This window comes from Mastacembelus armatus, chromosome 5 (assembly GCF_900324485.2).
Source record: "Mastacembelus armatus chromosome 5, fMasArm1.2, whole genome shotgun sequence".
NCBI classification, from domain to species: Eukaryota; Metazoa; Chordata; class Actinopteri; order Synbranchiformes; family Mastacembelidae; genus Mastacembelus; species Mastacembelus armatus.
In genome coordinates, this window is record NC_046637.1 from 13060739 (window position 1) to 13076023 (window position 15285).

General features: G+C 42.7%; 1 protein-coding gene and 1 pseudogene across 1 annotated transcript; both read right to left on the reverse strand.

Annotated features, from left to right (window-relative positions):
* Nucleotides 1-378: 378 nt before the first annotated feature.
* On the reverse strand, nt 379-3873 carry LOC113130027 (uncharacterized protein K02A2.6-like; annotated as a pseudogene).
* A 4503-nt stretch (nt 3874-8376) lies between these two features.
* On the reverse strand, nt 8377-14661 carry il17rc (interleukin 17 receptor C). The gene is made up of 15 exons (XM_026308139.1): nt 14544-14661; nt 13935-14252; nt 13368-13590; nt 12770-12873; nt 12540-12654; nt 12400-12438; nt 12179-12297; nt 11640-11696; nt 11498-11558; nt 11183-11400; nt 10768-10821; nt 10630-10681; nt 10412-10507; nt 10088-10126; nt 8377-9994 (listed from the first exon to the last, which is right to left on the reverse strand). The coding sequence occupies exons 2-15, from the start codon at nt 14040-14042 to the stop codon at nt 9390-9392; spliced, it is 1890 nt and encodes a 629-aa protein (XP_026163924.1). The 5' UTR covers nt 14043-14252; nt 14544-14661; the 3' UTR covers nt 8377-9389.
* Between the last annotated feature and the right edge of the window lie 624 nt (nt 14662-15285).

Sequence of the window (15285 nt, forward strand, 5' to 3'; positions counted from 1 at the left end):
CCTAGTTTGTGCTCTCTCCCTCTCTCTCTGTTCTCTCTGTACCTTCTGCAGGTGTCCCTGGTCCTGGAGCTGTATATCGCTGATGTGCAGTTACTGGTCCCACCAACCTGCAGTGTCTATTTGTTGTTTATTGTTGCTGTTCTTTTCTCTCTGCTCTATCCACTCACCCCAACCGGTCGAGGCAGATGGCCGCCCAAACTGAGCCCGGTTCTGCTGGAGGTTTTTTCTTCCATTAAAGGGAGTTTTTTCCTCTCCACTGTCGCCAAGTGCTTGGTCATAAGGGAATTGTTGGGTTTTTAGTTTTAGTTTTTGTAAAGTGCCTTGAGATGATTTGTATTGTGATTTGGCGCTATACAAATAAAATTGAATTGAATTGAATTAAATTGAATTGAATTTAATTATAGAGGTATCATGACCCTCTTTCTGTTTCAGCTGTTTCTGCTGAACTTTAGCATTAATGTCTGGTAACACCAAGTCCAAAGTGGATCTCAGTCTCATTGACAACATCATTTCTGCTGGACTGATTCCGGTCGTGGCATGGGGGGTTATGCAATAACTGAACAGGAAACGTGACAGCCTCGTCTGAATACTGTCACCTTTCATTTTCTTCATCCCTTCTTTAAATGTTTGAACTGCCCTCTCTGCCAGTCCATTTGAAGAGGGGTGGAACGGCGCAGTTTTTATATGTTTAACGCCATTCCTTGCCATGAATGCCTCGAACTCCGAACTGGTGAAGCATGTTCCGTTATCAGAGACCAGGATTTTTGGAATTCCAAATACACTGAAACTCTGCCGTAATCTCTCTATGATTGCATGTGTAGTAGCAGACTTTGTAGGATAAATGTCCAGCCACTTCGAATGAGCATCCACTATGACCAAAAACATTTCACCTAAGAAAGGACCTGCATAGTCCACATGGATCCTAGACCAAGGAATTTCAGGCCATTCCCAGGGGTGCAGTGGAGCCACAGGTGGAGCTTTGCTGTATTTGTTACACTCCTCACATATCACATATCTCCACATCTTGATCCATACCAGGCCACCACACATAAGTCCTAGCCAGACCTTTCATCCTGGACATGCCTGAGTGGGCCTGATGCAGCAACCTTAATACGTGGTTCCTCCCTCTTTCAGGCACCATGACTCGTGATCCCCACACTACACATCCATCTTTCACACTCAGTTCCCACTTTCGCTGCCAATAAGGTGCAAACTGGGGTTCTGTTTTAGGGGGCCATCCTCTGAGAACGTATTCGTGAACTTGTGACAAAATGACATCTCTTGCTGTCCAGCGTCTTATCTGTTTGGTATCCACAGGCAAATCATCCAAGACCTCCATCATCAATACTAGTTCTTTGTCATTGTCCAAAACTGTCTCTGGCACCGGTAACCTGCTTAAAGCATCAGCATTTGCATGCTGCTTTCCCAACTTATAGATTATTTTGTATTCAAATGCACTCATATGCAGAGCCCATCTCTTTACTCGGGGGGATCCCATCTGGGGAATGGGCTTCTGAGGTTGGAATAGCGATATGAGAGGCTTATGATCCGTCAGTATGGTGAATGAACGCCCGTACAAATATTTATGAAATCGCTTGATTCCAAACATAACAGCCAAACCTTCTTTGTCTAGCTGAGAGTACCTCCGCTCTGCAGGTGACATTGTCCGTGAAATGAACCACAGTGGTCTCTCACTACCATCTTCCATTTTGTGCGCCAACACAGCACCCACTCCATATTGGGATGCATCACACTCTTTGTCAGCAGAGTAGTGGACCAATATCTCTGCTGACTGCAACAGAGCCTTCGATTTCTGAAATGCTTCCTCCTGACATTTCCCCCATTTCCTGGAACGATTATGTCTAAACAACTCATGAAGGGGTGTCAACAAGGTTGCCAGGTTTGGGAGGAATTTGTTGTAGTAGTTCAGCAGTCCTAAGTATGACTTAAGCTCAGTTAAATTCGTAGGAGAAGGGGCTTCCACAATAGCTTTCACTTTTCTTTCTACGGGTCGCAAGCCCTCTGCGTCCACTATGTGTCCCAAATACTCCACTTTGCTTTGCATGAAGGTGCACTTGGCTCTTTTTAGCCTTAATCCCGCTTCCTCTACTCTGGTTAACACTTCATTCAGATTTTGCAAATGAGATTGTTCGTCTGCACCACTCACTAGTATGTCGTCCAAATAGACTGCTACCATAGGGAGGCCTTGCAATAAGCCTTCCATCGTCCTCTGAAATATGGCCGGTGCAGAAGCCACTCCAAAAGGCAAACGGCTGTAAGTGAACAGGCCTCTGTGAGTGTTTATCGTCAAATACTTCTGGGATTCCTCGTCCACAAGAAGCTGCTGATATGCATGACTCATATCTAGCTTAGTAAACAACTTTCCTCCCGACAGTGTCGTGACGAGATCTTCCAGCCGTGGTATTGGATACTGCTCCAGCGAAGACACCTGGTTTACCGTCAGTTTGTAGTCTCCACACAACCTGACTGATCCTACCAGTTTAAGTATAGGTACTACAGGGGCTGCCCATTCAGAGTACTTTACTGGTGTAATAATACCCTCATTTAGCAGCCTATCAATCTCTTCATCTACCTTCGCCTTCATAGCATAGGGGACAGATCTCGGCCGAAAAAAACGGGGAGTTGCATTCTCCTTCATGTGAATATGAGCTTTGGTTCCTTTCAGTGTCCCTAACTCATCTTTAAAGACTGTCTCATGTCTACCCAGTACACTCTGCAGTGTCTCTTTTGTTGGGTGTAACTGTTGCCCCTTTTGCTGAACTAACTTTAACTTATGTCTATGCTTTATCTCCGCCCAGTCCAAGTGCATGGCTTCTATCCAAGCTCTTCCTAGCAGATTGGGGCCCTTTCCCTTTACTATCACTAGAGGCAACGCTTGTTTTGACCTGTGTACGAAACCTTTACTCGAGCTGCTCCCACTACCTTAACTGGGTGGCCAGTATATGTCTCTAGTTTGACCCCAACAGGTTCTAAAGGGGGCTGCTCTATTTCATCCCACACAGTCCTGTACGCATGTATACTCATAATGGAAAGACTACAGCCGGTATCTATCTCAAAGACTACCTCCTTCCCATTTATTTTTAATCTCACTGAGTAGGGATCTATACTCCTGAGATGCTCTTCTTTCATTTTCCCTAATCTGTATGTCAAACATCCTAATGTCACTGTGTCTTCGTCGGAACTAGTACTGGATTTTTCACATGTATTTCTTTCAACCTTATGAGACCGGTGGCGAATAGCCTGCTTTTTGTTGTGCCCTTGCCCTGCCCTTTTCTTGTCCCCTCTATGAGTTGCTTTACTCTTATTGCGGCAGGCTCTGGCTATGTGGCCTATTTTTCCACATGCATGACATTTTTCGTGCTTGAATTTACATTCAGCTGCCACATGCTTGTTCCCATTACAGCGATAGCAGGATGGAGCAGACTCTTCCTTCGCCCTAGGTGCCTCTGTGTTTTTGTTTACTCTGAAGCATTTCACAATGGTATTGGGGTTTTGCAAATCTTGGGCATTTTTGTTTGCTGCTTCCACTGAGATTGCAATGGAGAGCGCCTTTTCAAAAGTCAGATTCTCTTCCGCCAACAAGCGCCTTTGGATTCGTTCATCATTGATTCCAAACACAATACGGTCCCTCAGCATCTGCTGGAGTGTGCCACCATAATTGCAGTCTTGCGCAAGGTGCCGCAATTCAGCTACAAACTCTGTTACTGACTCATTAGGCTTGCGCATGAGGGAGTCAAACTTAAATCTCTGCACTATTTCGCTTGGCTTGGGATCAAAGTGATCTTTCAATAACAGCACCAGTTGCTGATAAGTCTTGTCTTTAGGTTTCTCTGGGCTGAGGAGGTTTCTCATTAAACTATATGTGGGTGCTCCGACTACGCTGATTAGAATGGCTCTTTGCCTGTCTGGATCATCAATCTCGTTAGCTGCAAAAAACTGTTCAAGAATTTCGCAGTACTCATCTCAAGACTGGAGGTTAGCATCATATGGAGTCACCGTGCCAATAGTTGCCATACTGGAGCTTCCCTCTCTTCGTCAGGTCACAGCTAGCGGTTTCCTACCGCGCCAAAGGGCCGCTAGGTGCGAGTGGAGGCGGGTGCAGCGTATGGTTTCATTCATCAGTCCAACGCTGACTTCTCCGTCGTTTTCTTCCTCGTCGCCAAAATACGTAGTATCTTAACCCCAAAAAGACTCTGACAGCCCAGTCCAGTTGTATAACTTTACTTGTCAATTCCAGTTAATACCATTCGTCTTAACAGTATCTAACACTGACAGAGTACAACCTCCATCTTGGATCGGAGTCTTTTCTTCTTCTTGTCAAGGATAACTCTAAGTCAAGACTATCAACCCCCTCTAGTGGTTGACCACTGTAACAACAGGCATTGCAGTTAAACATCACACAACCTATGTTTAACAACTATACTACACTGAGAGTACATGTACATGCAGACAAGTTTGTAAGATTTTATATTAAACATTTCGCATCTTAACCCTCTGGGGTCGACGCACGCGCCGGCGCGTTTTGACACATCTTTTTCTGATAAGGCCGAAACAAACTTAAATTACTCCGTCAATTCTGATCGTACAGATAAAAGAAGTATATCATTCAAATCTGTAAAGGGTCTAGTTTTAGTGGTATAAAATAAAAACAAAACGTTGTGCTTTTTTTAAATAAAGAAAGCCGACAGGGTGCGCTCTTGGACTTTTCTGTCTCTGCCATTTCTCTTCACAGACGCGTAAATAAAACAACCAGAATCTCAGCGAATACTTGGCTCATAAAAATAAGAATTATATGGCTAGAAAGCTTGAAATGTTTTCTTTTGAGTGAAATAATTCAAGTCAAAAACAAATCATCACTTTTTATTTAATCCGTATGAACGTAAGGAGAAGTCCGTTTTTTCCTGTCTCACCTCATTACAGGTAATGCGGTCCCGCCTTGTACATTGTCCACTGTTCACATGTAAATAATCTCAGGTGAACCAGGTAAATATGTGCACACCCCCGAGAAATGACACAAAATATCAAACTTCATCATAGAATTTACTCACTTTTTCGGCGCGTTTGGATGATGGCGCGTTACGCACGTGAAGCGGCGCTCCTTACATTCCACACAGAGACAAATAGTTTAGCTTGTCCTCAGAGTAAAAACACTGATTTTAACTCAAATGAGGATCGTTTGGCTCCTCATTGTGTTGTATTGTGCTGCACTAATTTGTCCCATCAACATTGACTGAAAGGCTCATTATGCGTGTCTTTGTCTGGTCGTTCAGTGCGTCTTTTGTGTTCTCAGGTAAATCACATGACTATTCATCCTCAGACACACCCTCTTGCATATGGCCTTTCTGGACAAAAAGTGTCTTAGAAAATTTAAATCAGTGTATTGTTTACTGTGAATGTGTGAACAAGATGACATTCACAGCACTCTGAAGTAAACACTTTAGCCTACCACATGCTGGTCTCCAAAGTCTTGTGAACCAATGTTCTGTTTGTGTTTTATGGTCTTATTTCAGTGAGTAAAAAATTGTAGTTTCTCACTAACCATGCATAAACACTTTTTTCTCAAAAACACAATAATTTATAAACTTGCTGCTCACATATTATTGTAGCCAATTTTGTGCTGATTACAGTGTTATCAGGCTTTAGACATTCACATATTTAAAAGACTGTGAAAAAAGCACAAATGTCAGGACATGTCAAAATTTGTCCAGGCCCCAAAAACCCCCTCAGACCCCAGAGGATTAAAGGACAGGAAAACGCAGAAACAATGAAAAGATCCTAACAACCAATGGCTGCTGTAGCTTTTCCCTCTGTACCATACACTGCCATTGTCCAAAAATACTCATCAGTGAGTCACACTGATGCACTGGATGACGTTTATTAGATAAGGGACACGTCACACATATGTGACAGAGGTCAAAGATACACAACAAAGGCTTTTTTCCACTGTGGTGCATATCACTAACAAAATATTTTTAAATATCTTCAACCGTATAATAAGTAATATATACATACATATATTCATGCGAAGGTGGCAAAAGTACTCAAATTCTATACTTAAGTAGAAGTACAGATATTTGTGTGAAAAAGACAGTACACGGTCTGAAATGTACTTAAATAAAAAAGTAAAAAGTTTAAATGACACAAAATACACCTTTTGATAACTCCACCAAAATAAAAACATTGAACAGTTCTTTTAAATACTGTCTTGCTTTTACTAATCTGATGCATCGTCGTCGGACTCAGCAATACTCCCTGGATTCCTTTCTTCTCCCATGTCACACTGGAAGTTTTCTCTCTATCATAACATGTACACTCACGATTTCCCTCTTTAGTTAGGTACGTCTTTTTATGTCGTGTCGTGATCCGCGGAGGTTGAAAAAGTAACGAGCCTGTTTTTATAATGTAAGGAGTAGAAAGTATAGATATTTGTGTTTAAATGTAGGGAGTAAAAGTAAAAAGTCGTCAGAAAAATAAATACTCAAGTTAAGTACAGATACCTGAAAAATCTACTTAAGTACAGTACAGTAAGTACAGAAATATTTGTAAGTCGTTAATTCCCACCTCTGTACACATATACTGTCATGAACTGCGGTGGTGTCAGAGTGGAGGTGTGGAGAGAAGGAGAGGCAGTAGGACTCAAGTGCAGACAACAAAGGTTTTTAATTCCTTCTGGCATTTCCAGCGGCAAACAATACATAAACCTCGGGAACCGGACGAGACGGTATCTAGGCAAGGACCGGGTAGAACGGTCGTTATAAAAAACTCACTTAACATCAACTCCAACTAAACACAACTATAACAATGCTTCGCCGGGGAACAAAGGAAAGAGGGAGGTATACATAGGGGAAAACACAACAGGTAATCAAACACAGGTGAAACTAATAAACAAACCACCGGAGAAACTAATGAACACAAATTATAAACGTGAAGCTGCCGGGGACCAGTGCGGAGGGAAAAGGAAGTCTCTAAACAATAAAGGTCCCCGGCAGGAAGTCCCAAACGGGGAGTCACAGCAGCGACACTGGACGCTGCTGTGACTCTGGATACTCCGGTTGTGGTAGAGCTGGAGGGTGCCGTAGCGAGGGAGACGACTCAGGAAGCTCCGGGGGCTCGGCCGGGCGCTGCTGGATCGACGGCAGCTGAGGCGGGTCTGGAAGCCCTGGTGACTGGAGAAATTCTGACAGTCCCAGAAATTGAGGTAGTTGGGGCTCTGGAAAACTCGGTATCTGGAAGGGCTCCGGTGGGTCGAGGGACACGGACAGTCCCAGGAACTCCGGTAGCTTTGGCAGGGCTGGGCATGGAGCGGGCTGTGGGTACAGTGGGGGTTGCAGACACTGTGGAGGCTCTGGTTGTGTGGTGGCTGGGGACTCGGGTGGCTGCCACAGCGGCAGCCTGTCGGGTGACTCTGGTTCGGGTTCTGGTCCTGCCGGGATGGACTTGGGGGCTGGAGGCGGTAACAGGGCCTCGGCGCGGGCCCCTTCATCGCGACGCAGAGGAGCCGGGACCGGCAGGACAGGAGCAGGCGGGACAGGAACAGGCTGGACGGGAACAGGCGCACACTCAGGTTCCAAGGGCAGCACTGGGGTTTCCGCGGGGACACCACCATCGGCGCCCGGCGGCTCGGGAAGCAAGACGGGGACCTCAGTGGGGACGTCCTCGTCGGCGCACTGAGAGTCTGGAAGTTGGGAGTAGCCTTCAGTGGGGACACTGTCGTCGGCACGCTGAGGCCCGGGAAACTGGGGTGGAACCTCAGCGGCGACGGAAGCGTCGGCGCACTGAGGCTCAGGGACCAGGGCCGGGACCTCAGCAGGGATGTCCTCGTCGGCACACTGAGGCTCGGGATCCTGGACGGAAACCTCAGCGGGGACATCTTCGTCGGCGCACTGAGGGTCCGGAGGTTGAGAAAGGCCCTCAGTGGGGACGTCGTCGTCGGCACGCTGAGGGCGCGAGACCTGGGAGACCTGGGAGACTTGGGAGACTTGGCTGGGGCCTCAGTGGGGACGTCACCGTCAACACACCGAGACCCGGGAACCTGGACGGGTGCCTCAGCGTGGGGCGTCATCGTCGGCGCACTGAGGGTCCGGAGGTTGAGAAAGGTCTCCCAGGTCTCGCGCCCTCAGCGTGCCGACGACGACGTCCCCACTGAGGGCGCGAGACCTGGGAGACCTGGGAGACTTGGGAGAGTTGGCTGGGGCCTCAGTGGGGACGTCATCGTCAACACACCGAGACCCGGGAACCTGGACGGGTGCCTCAGCGGGGGCGTCATCGTCGGCGCACTGAGGCTTTAGCATTCAGGGCGGTACCTCAGCGGGGACGACCACGTCGGCACACTGAGGAGCTCGGACATTCTGTCATGAACGGCAGTGGTGTCAGAGGGGAGGTGTGGAGGGAAGGAGAGGCAGTAGGACTCAAGTGCAGACAACAAAGGTTTTTAATTCCTTCTGGGATTTCCAGCAGTGAACAATACATAAACCTCAGGAACCGGACGAGACGGTATCTAGGCAAGGACCGGGGAAGAACGGTCGTCATAAAAAACTCACTTAACATCAACTCCAACTAAACACAACTATAACAATGCTTCGCCGGGGAACAAAGGAAAGAGGGAGGTATAAATAGGAGAAAACACAACAGGTAATCAAACACAGGTGAAACTAATAAACAAACCACCGGTGAAACTAATGAACACAAATAGTAAACGTGAAGCTGCCGGGGACCAGTGCACAGGGGAAAGGAAGTCTAAACAATAAAGGTCCCCGGCAGGAAGTCCCAAACGGGGACTCATGACATATACAAATTAAATTACTTATACTACTCACATTTTCAAGTTTTCCAAAAGCCATAATTTCACTTTCTTCCTTAAGCTTTGCTGATTACATATGTCTTTAAGATATATGGCAACTTAATCCAGTTCCTTGCACAACATGCTGTAGGTTACTGCAATCCAAAGGAACAAGTGGTCATGTTGGTGCAGAGACCTGGAAATCACAATCACACTAAACATGAGCAGTTAGTTTAATTTGAGGCATTCATGCTGTCTTGCTGCAATGCTCCCTAGTGCACCAAAGTATAGCATACAAGTAGCGGAGAACTAAAAGAAAAACAAAATATAAACAAGCCAATTACAATACATAATATACAATGTACAATATATTATTGATTAAATACACAATGTAAAATGTACAATATACAGTGCTACCCTGTACATTACTTGATGACAACAACATAAATTACTGTCATGTTTTCAAAGTCTCTGATTGTTATCTTCATGACTTGGATGAACATCTCCTTCAGGTGCACAGAACAACAATATTGTTTAAAGCTTAAAGCTTTGGAGCTTTGTCTCTAAGTTTTTCTCAGCTTCGTGATATTTACATGGTGGTGTATTCTGCCGGATTCCATCCATCAGACACACTGCATTTCCAATCTATCCATGTCCTTCTGCTATACCTGCTCCCTGTTCTCTGCACACTTAACTCGGCTAGGAGAGCCTGGATTTGAGAGGGAAGCTGAAACAGAGGCAACCCCTGAAGAAGCACTGGTAGCTTCTTGTCATTGCGTTGATTGGAGTCAAATTTCACAAGAATAAACCGTTCTCCAGTCCTACCTAGCTGCTTTTCTGTTTGTATGATGCACAGGGAAGCTGTGAACATATCAGAGTAAGGGGACAGTATCTTAGGGATACCTTTGTTCTCCCCCTTTGCCTTGATAACCTCCTTGTGTTGATGGGCCAATTCCTCCATTCTCTCCAAAGCTTTGTGGCTCAGAACAAGTACAACTCGGCTGTTCTGCTCCAGTAGCTGGGAGTGGAACCATGGTAGAGGTCCAAGTTTGCACTGATCCCGCCTGCTCCACTGGTCCACAGACACTCTGAAGCCTTGGGTGTGGAGTAGGGAGCCGAGCCCACTAACTAACTTTGAAACACCTTCATCCACATCTGGGGGACTCAGCAGCACCACGTGACCCTCTTGGCCAACTTCACAGAGAGCAAACAAGGGGATGAATGTCAGGGAGTTGTCTTGTTGCATCCTAATTTCAAGTATCTTTTAGGTAAAGTAGAAAAACTCACTCTTTACAAATCCTCCATGATGCCAGCTCCATACCCACTCTATAGCAGTCAGAAAAATTTGCAGAAATATATTGAAGTGCTTAGCAAAAATACATCAGAATGACATTCATCATTTTAGTGTCACAAATAATTGATTCCATAAGTCCTATGAGCTAAAAGCACGAGTGGATACTTCATAAACAGTATACTAAACAAGGTTTGATCACTGAGGGGATAAAAGAAGATTTTGTGTTAAGTGCCTGAGGAAATTGTTGGACAATGCATATCTTTCTGAAATGTTTATAACATTTAATGCAAAACAGAATAAAAAATAATAAAACTTACTTTTGACATAGCCATGAAGAAAATAAAATGTGAGTAAGGTCAAGCAAATCAGCAGCAGAACACCGACAACCAGGAGAGTCCAGCGGAACCTGTCAGCTGCAAGCAGTAGAAAGCACAGTCTTTCTTATACAAATCTTGAGTGACAGGTCCGGTACATCTGTAAAACACATGCTCCAGCCAGGCTCACTCTATGAAACAACAAACTGTGTTAGACTTACTGTTATTAAAACAGAATGGACCCAGCTCATGTGCCATTCCCTTTATTTTCACCTGCACAAATGAATAAAGAGACAAATGTATGAACTATTCAGTTTCACTGATGTATACTGTATAGGTGACACTTCAAAATACTTTACCATAACACATGGTGAGAATTGAAGGTTGATGTTTTCAAACACCCCTTTCTTCTCCTAAAGAGGGCACAGTGCAAATTTTATGCAGCCAGATAATGCTCAGGCCTACAGAAATTAATTTTAATGTGAAATATTTAAAAAACTGATATTTGAAATTTGCAGGAAATATGTATAAAATGTTTGCAAAAGGCATCTAAAATATTTCCATTTGATTCACAGTACAGCCATAAAAACATGGATATTTCATTCAGTGTAAAAGTCATGAAGCTTCAATTAAGAATACAGAATATATGTGATACAGCAGTGCAAAATGAAATGAGTTTGCAGAATATAAAGGATGAACAGGGAAATGTAAATGAGAAATTGTTAAGGGGTTAAAACAAAAACAGGAATTTAATGCTCACTATGTATTCATTACCCAGAATCCTTTGCTGTTTTGTTTCCATGTGCCATGTGTCAACTGTTGTTTGAAGCCCTTTATCTCCCAGCAGCTGCTCCTTATGTGACAAGGCCACACTTCACCCTCCAGCCTACATGGTGCAGAGAGATTCCACAACAGCATGGCTTCATTGTTGTTCATTTTACCTTGGTCTATAGACACTGACACATTCTGCCATATGTTTCTTTGGACCACATCTGCAATAAACACATAGGAAACATCAGAAAACCAGTAGTATAGTAAACTACCTTTCATCGCACAAACTAAAGCTCAAAAGAACTTAAGGTTTCTCACTCTTGTTTCTGAAGGGGCAGCTTTGAGTCCGAATAGGCCTGTCCTCATCCTCATACCATACCTAAAAACCCACAAAAATGTCAGTCATATACATTTGCATTGTCAATATGTCGTAAGTAATTTTATGTGTAAGTGATTGTACCTGGAGACACATGCAGTGGGTCACAGAATAAAGTGGAATGGTTGTCCTGTTCCATCGCTGTAAAGTAACAACAGACTTTATATATTTATGATGCAGATTACCTAAAAGATTGACATTTTGGTAAACAGTTTGATAATGAGTTAAAACAGACTACAGTGGTATCATAGTCTCATCATATTTTGTGCAAATACAGTAATTATATTTTCCAAAATGTTGAAGTAATTCTATAAACTATCAAATAATATATAAGGATATTCAAATTACTGCACCACTTACAGCTACAACAAAAACCTCTGTTTAGGACATGTAATATAATCATATTATAGGTATAATAATATAAGACTGATAATATTACATAATTTTGCTAATAGTTATGTACTTACAGAGAAGTAACATTCTAAATGGATATGTTTTATTTAAATAACTATATATGTTTACATGGTGTTTTTGCTCAGGCTGTGGATAGCTCTTCCACCTCTGCATCAAACACGAATGGCAAACTTTAAGCACCACCACATTTAGTCAGTGAAAACACTGACCTGACATGTTCCGTTCTGCTCATACTGGATGCACACACAGGGAAGATGCTCACTACTTCCAGGAAACTGCAGCTCCACAGAACTAATCTCTTCTCGAATTACAGTGGTTATACTGGGCGCTGAAAGGAGGAAAATAACTTTTAATATCCCCAAAGTCCAATACAGATACAAAATGGCACAGGGAAAACCATCACATTTATAATCTGGATATTTTTTCTTACGATTGCACTCTTTTACACGTTTCTGTTGCTCCAGACACACTAAAGACAGACATACAGTATTTGTTAAGGACAGTTGCATACCTTTAGTAGCTGGTTATGAGTTCAACAGGTTTTTGAAACTCTTAAGGAGCAAACTTTACCTTCTTTTAGAGATGGAAAAACGATTTTTTGTCTGAGATGTGATGATTTAGAATCATAAACAAAAACTTCACTGCTGAAGGAAATCCTATCTGGCTTTATAATCACCATGGACATCTATAGAAGTCACACACACATAGTTTATAAGTAAATGTGGCTTTAAATGAGCATAAAGTGTATCCTTATTGACTAACCACAGGTGATATTCCAGTATATGGTGGTGCAGTACTACCTTTGCCTGGCTTTCCTGAGTAAGAGCTCTGAGATTGATTGTAAACTCCACCTTCTTGCATGTGGGCAGCTTAAGTGCTGCGTAGTAACACAGTGTTACAGATGCTGTGGCAACAGAGACAACACAACAAAGGCAGGGTTTAGAAGTGAGTGAAAGATTAATAGCAGTTTTTCACACACCAGAGTCCAGCGGCCATCTACACAAATACAACCAAAAGACATTATTCTTTTCACAACTATGTCTGTTTACTCTTTCATTCTCTGAGTAATGTTTGCACAACAGCCAACAGCTCAGACTTCAGCAGCTTACTGGTAAATCTTGGATGAGTAATTAGTTCCTTGTGATTGGTTACAAGCAAATTTAAAGTCTTTGCATGTTGATTTTCAAGCACTACTGATATAAAAGAATTCCATTAGATCTTTGGACGATAGAAAATTGTCACAAGCTTTTGCCATGCTTTAGGATATGGTCTATAGTAATGTAAAAACATATGAATTGATTGATTAAAGGATTTAAAAAATATAAAACAACCACCAAGTATGGCCCTTTAACACCATGTTATAACATAACAGTAAGCTGCTCATAGAGTAGTATATACCTTTTGTCTCTTTTGTCTCTTCATTAAATCCAGAATGGTATTCATCTTCCATGTCTTTATCTGGATTAACACAGATCTCTGTGTCTATTACCAAACATAAGGTACAGAGTGCAGAGTTGTTGCAGCAGAGCTTGATATGTGGGGTCAGGTTGTGAACATCCACGGCATCAACTTCTTCTGCAGGGAGAGGCATCACATCCTTCATGATGCAATCAGAGAGACCCTTAAAGGACACAATATTTAACAAAGAGAGAAAATAAGTCTTTATCATTGTGGATGGGTCTGAAAAGCAAATATTTGCTGCTGTTTTTTGGATCCCATACGGGGTTACATAAAACAACCCTATATTATAATAAGTTGGCAGATGGCTGGCAGATGGACTGTTTTAATTAAATGTTTGAGAATAAAACACTCATTCAGTCACAAGGGAAATTAAAAGATCAGAGTATGGTGCTGTACTTCAGGAGAGAAAGAAAATTAAATGTGTATTCTAGCAACAGAAATGGTTTGTACTGTGCTGCAGCAGAGGAAATGATTGCTTCTGTGGATCCATGCAGTGTAGCCTACCTGTGAGCAAATAACTGCATTGCTGTCATATCCTGAAATCTCTAAACTACAAGTTGGCCTGGAGAGAGTCAGTAAAATCCAACAGGTGGCCCACACAAGAAGAAGCATTTTGCCTCAGGGAACTCAGTGAGATTTGAGTCCTACAGCATTTTTTCACACATATCTTTCTTCAGGAGTGACATGAAGACCTTGTCAAACCAGTCCATTGTCTTTCTTCCCACTTTGACAGACTTTAGGTTGGAAATTAACTTGATAATATTGCAACAGACACTGAACAACCTGTTAGCACAGGGCTGATGGTCTTTTCTGTTCTAAGACCTGTGGAAGAAGAGAAAAAAATTAATCCTAAAAGTAGGTTTTCTCTGACAGTTTTTTTCGTTGATACAAATATGCTATACAAACAAGCTCCAACAGTGTACTGGGGTAAGACTAACTTCATTTGTCAGGTTCTCTTAATAGACATAACATCTCTAAGCTGGATAGCCCATTCTTAGAGCATTAAGCCAAAAATGCTACGACATAAGTACAGTAAAAGCATATTCATGTATCATTAGAAATTGTATCAAATAACACAACAGATAATGTCAGAAAATCATCTTGGGTACTCACTGCATTTAGTGATATACTTTAAGTAATTCAGTCTGACAAATGTACTTCCTCCACAGGACATTCAGCTCTACACCTTGTCGAAGTAGCCTAGAAGAAAAAAATTGCACCATACTACATGTCACTGTGGTGACTCAGGAGACGTCCCTCCCTTTCTTTTTACCCTCGCTCTCTCTCTCTCTCTCTCTCTCTCTTTGTTTCTGTCTCAGCCCATTACAGTCTATAGTCCATTCCCATACAATTGCATATAATCCTGAAACTTGTGCCTCTGAATTCCTCATTAAAGTTTAACCAGCATGACTTAAGTGGTTCAAAGTCCACAACTATTCCTACTCACAACAAGACCAAAACAAACACTGAATTAAAGTACTTTTTCTAGAGAGCTGCATTTTAAACAGCTCACATATATAATTGCTTTGTTGGCAACATATATTATATATTTCCTATATTGTATATTATGTTCTGTATATAATTTTATTTATATTCTTTGTATTGTTATGTGGAGTTGGCAAGACACCTCCTTTGGCAGTTCCCAGCAAACTGTGCCATGACAAACAAGTTTATCAGATAGTCTTAAAAGAATCCACAGTGTACTTTTGACCTGCACTAACAATTCAGTTCACTGAATTTGAGAACCAATGCAATGGCACATGGTTTATACAGCAGCTCGACTGGTTTGACCACATAATACTCACCTGAAAGCAAATCCCTTCTATGCCTGTCACTAATGAGGAATGTGTTCAGT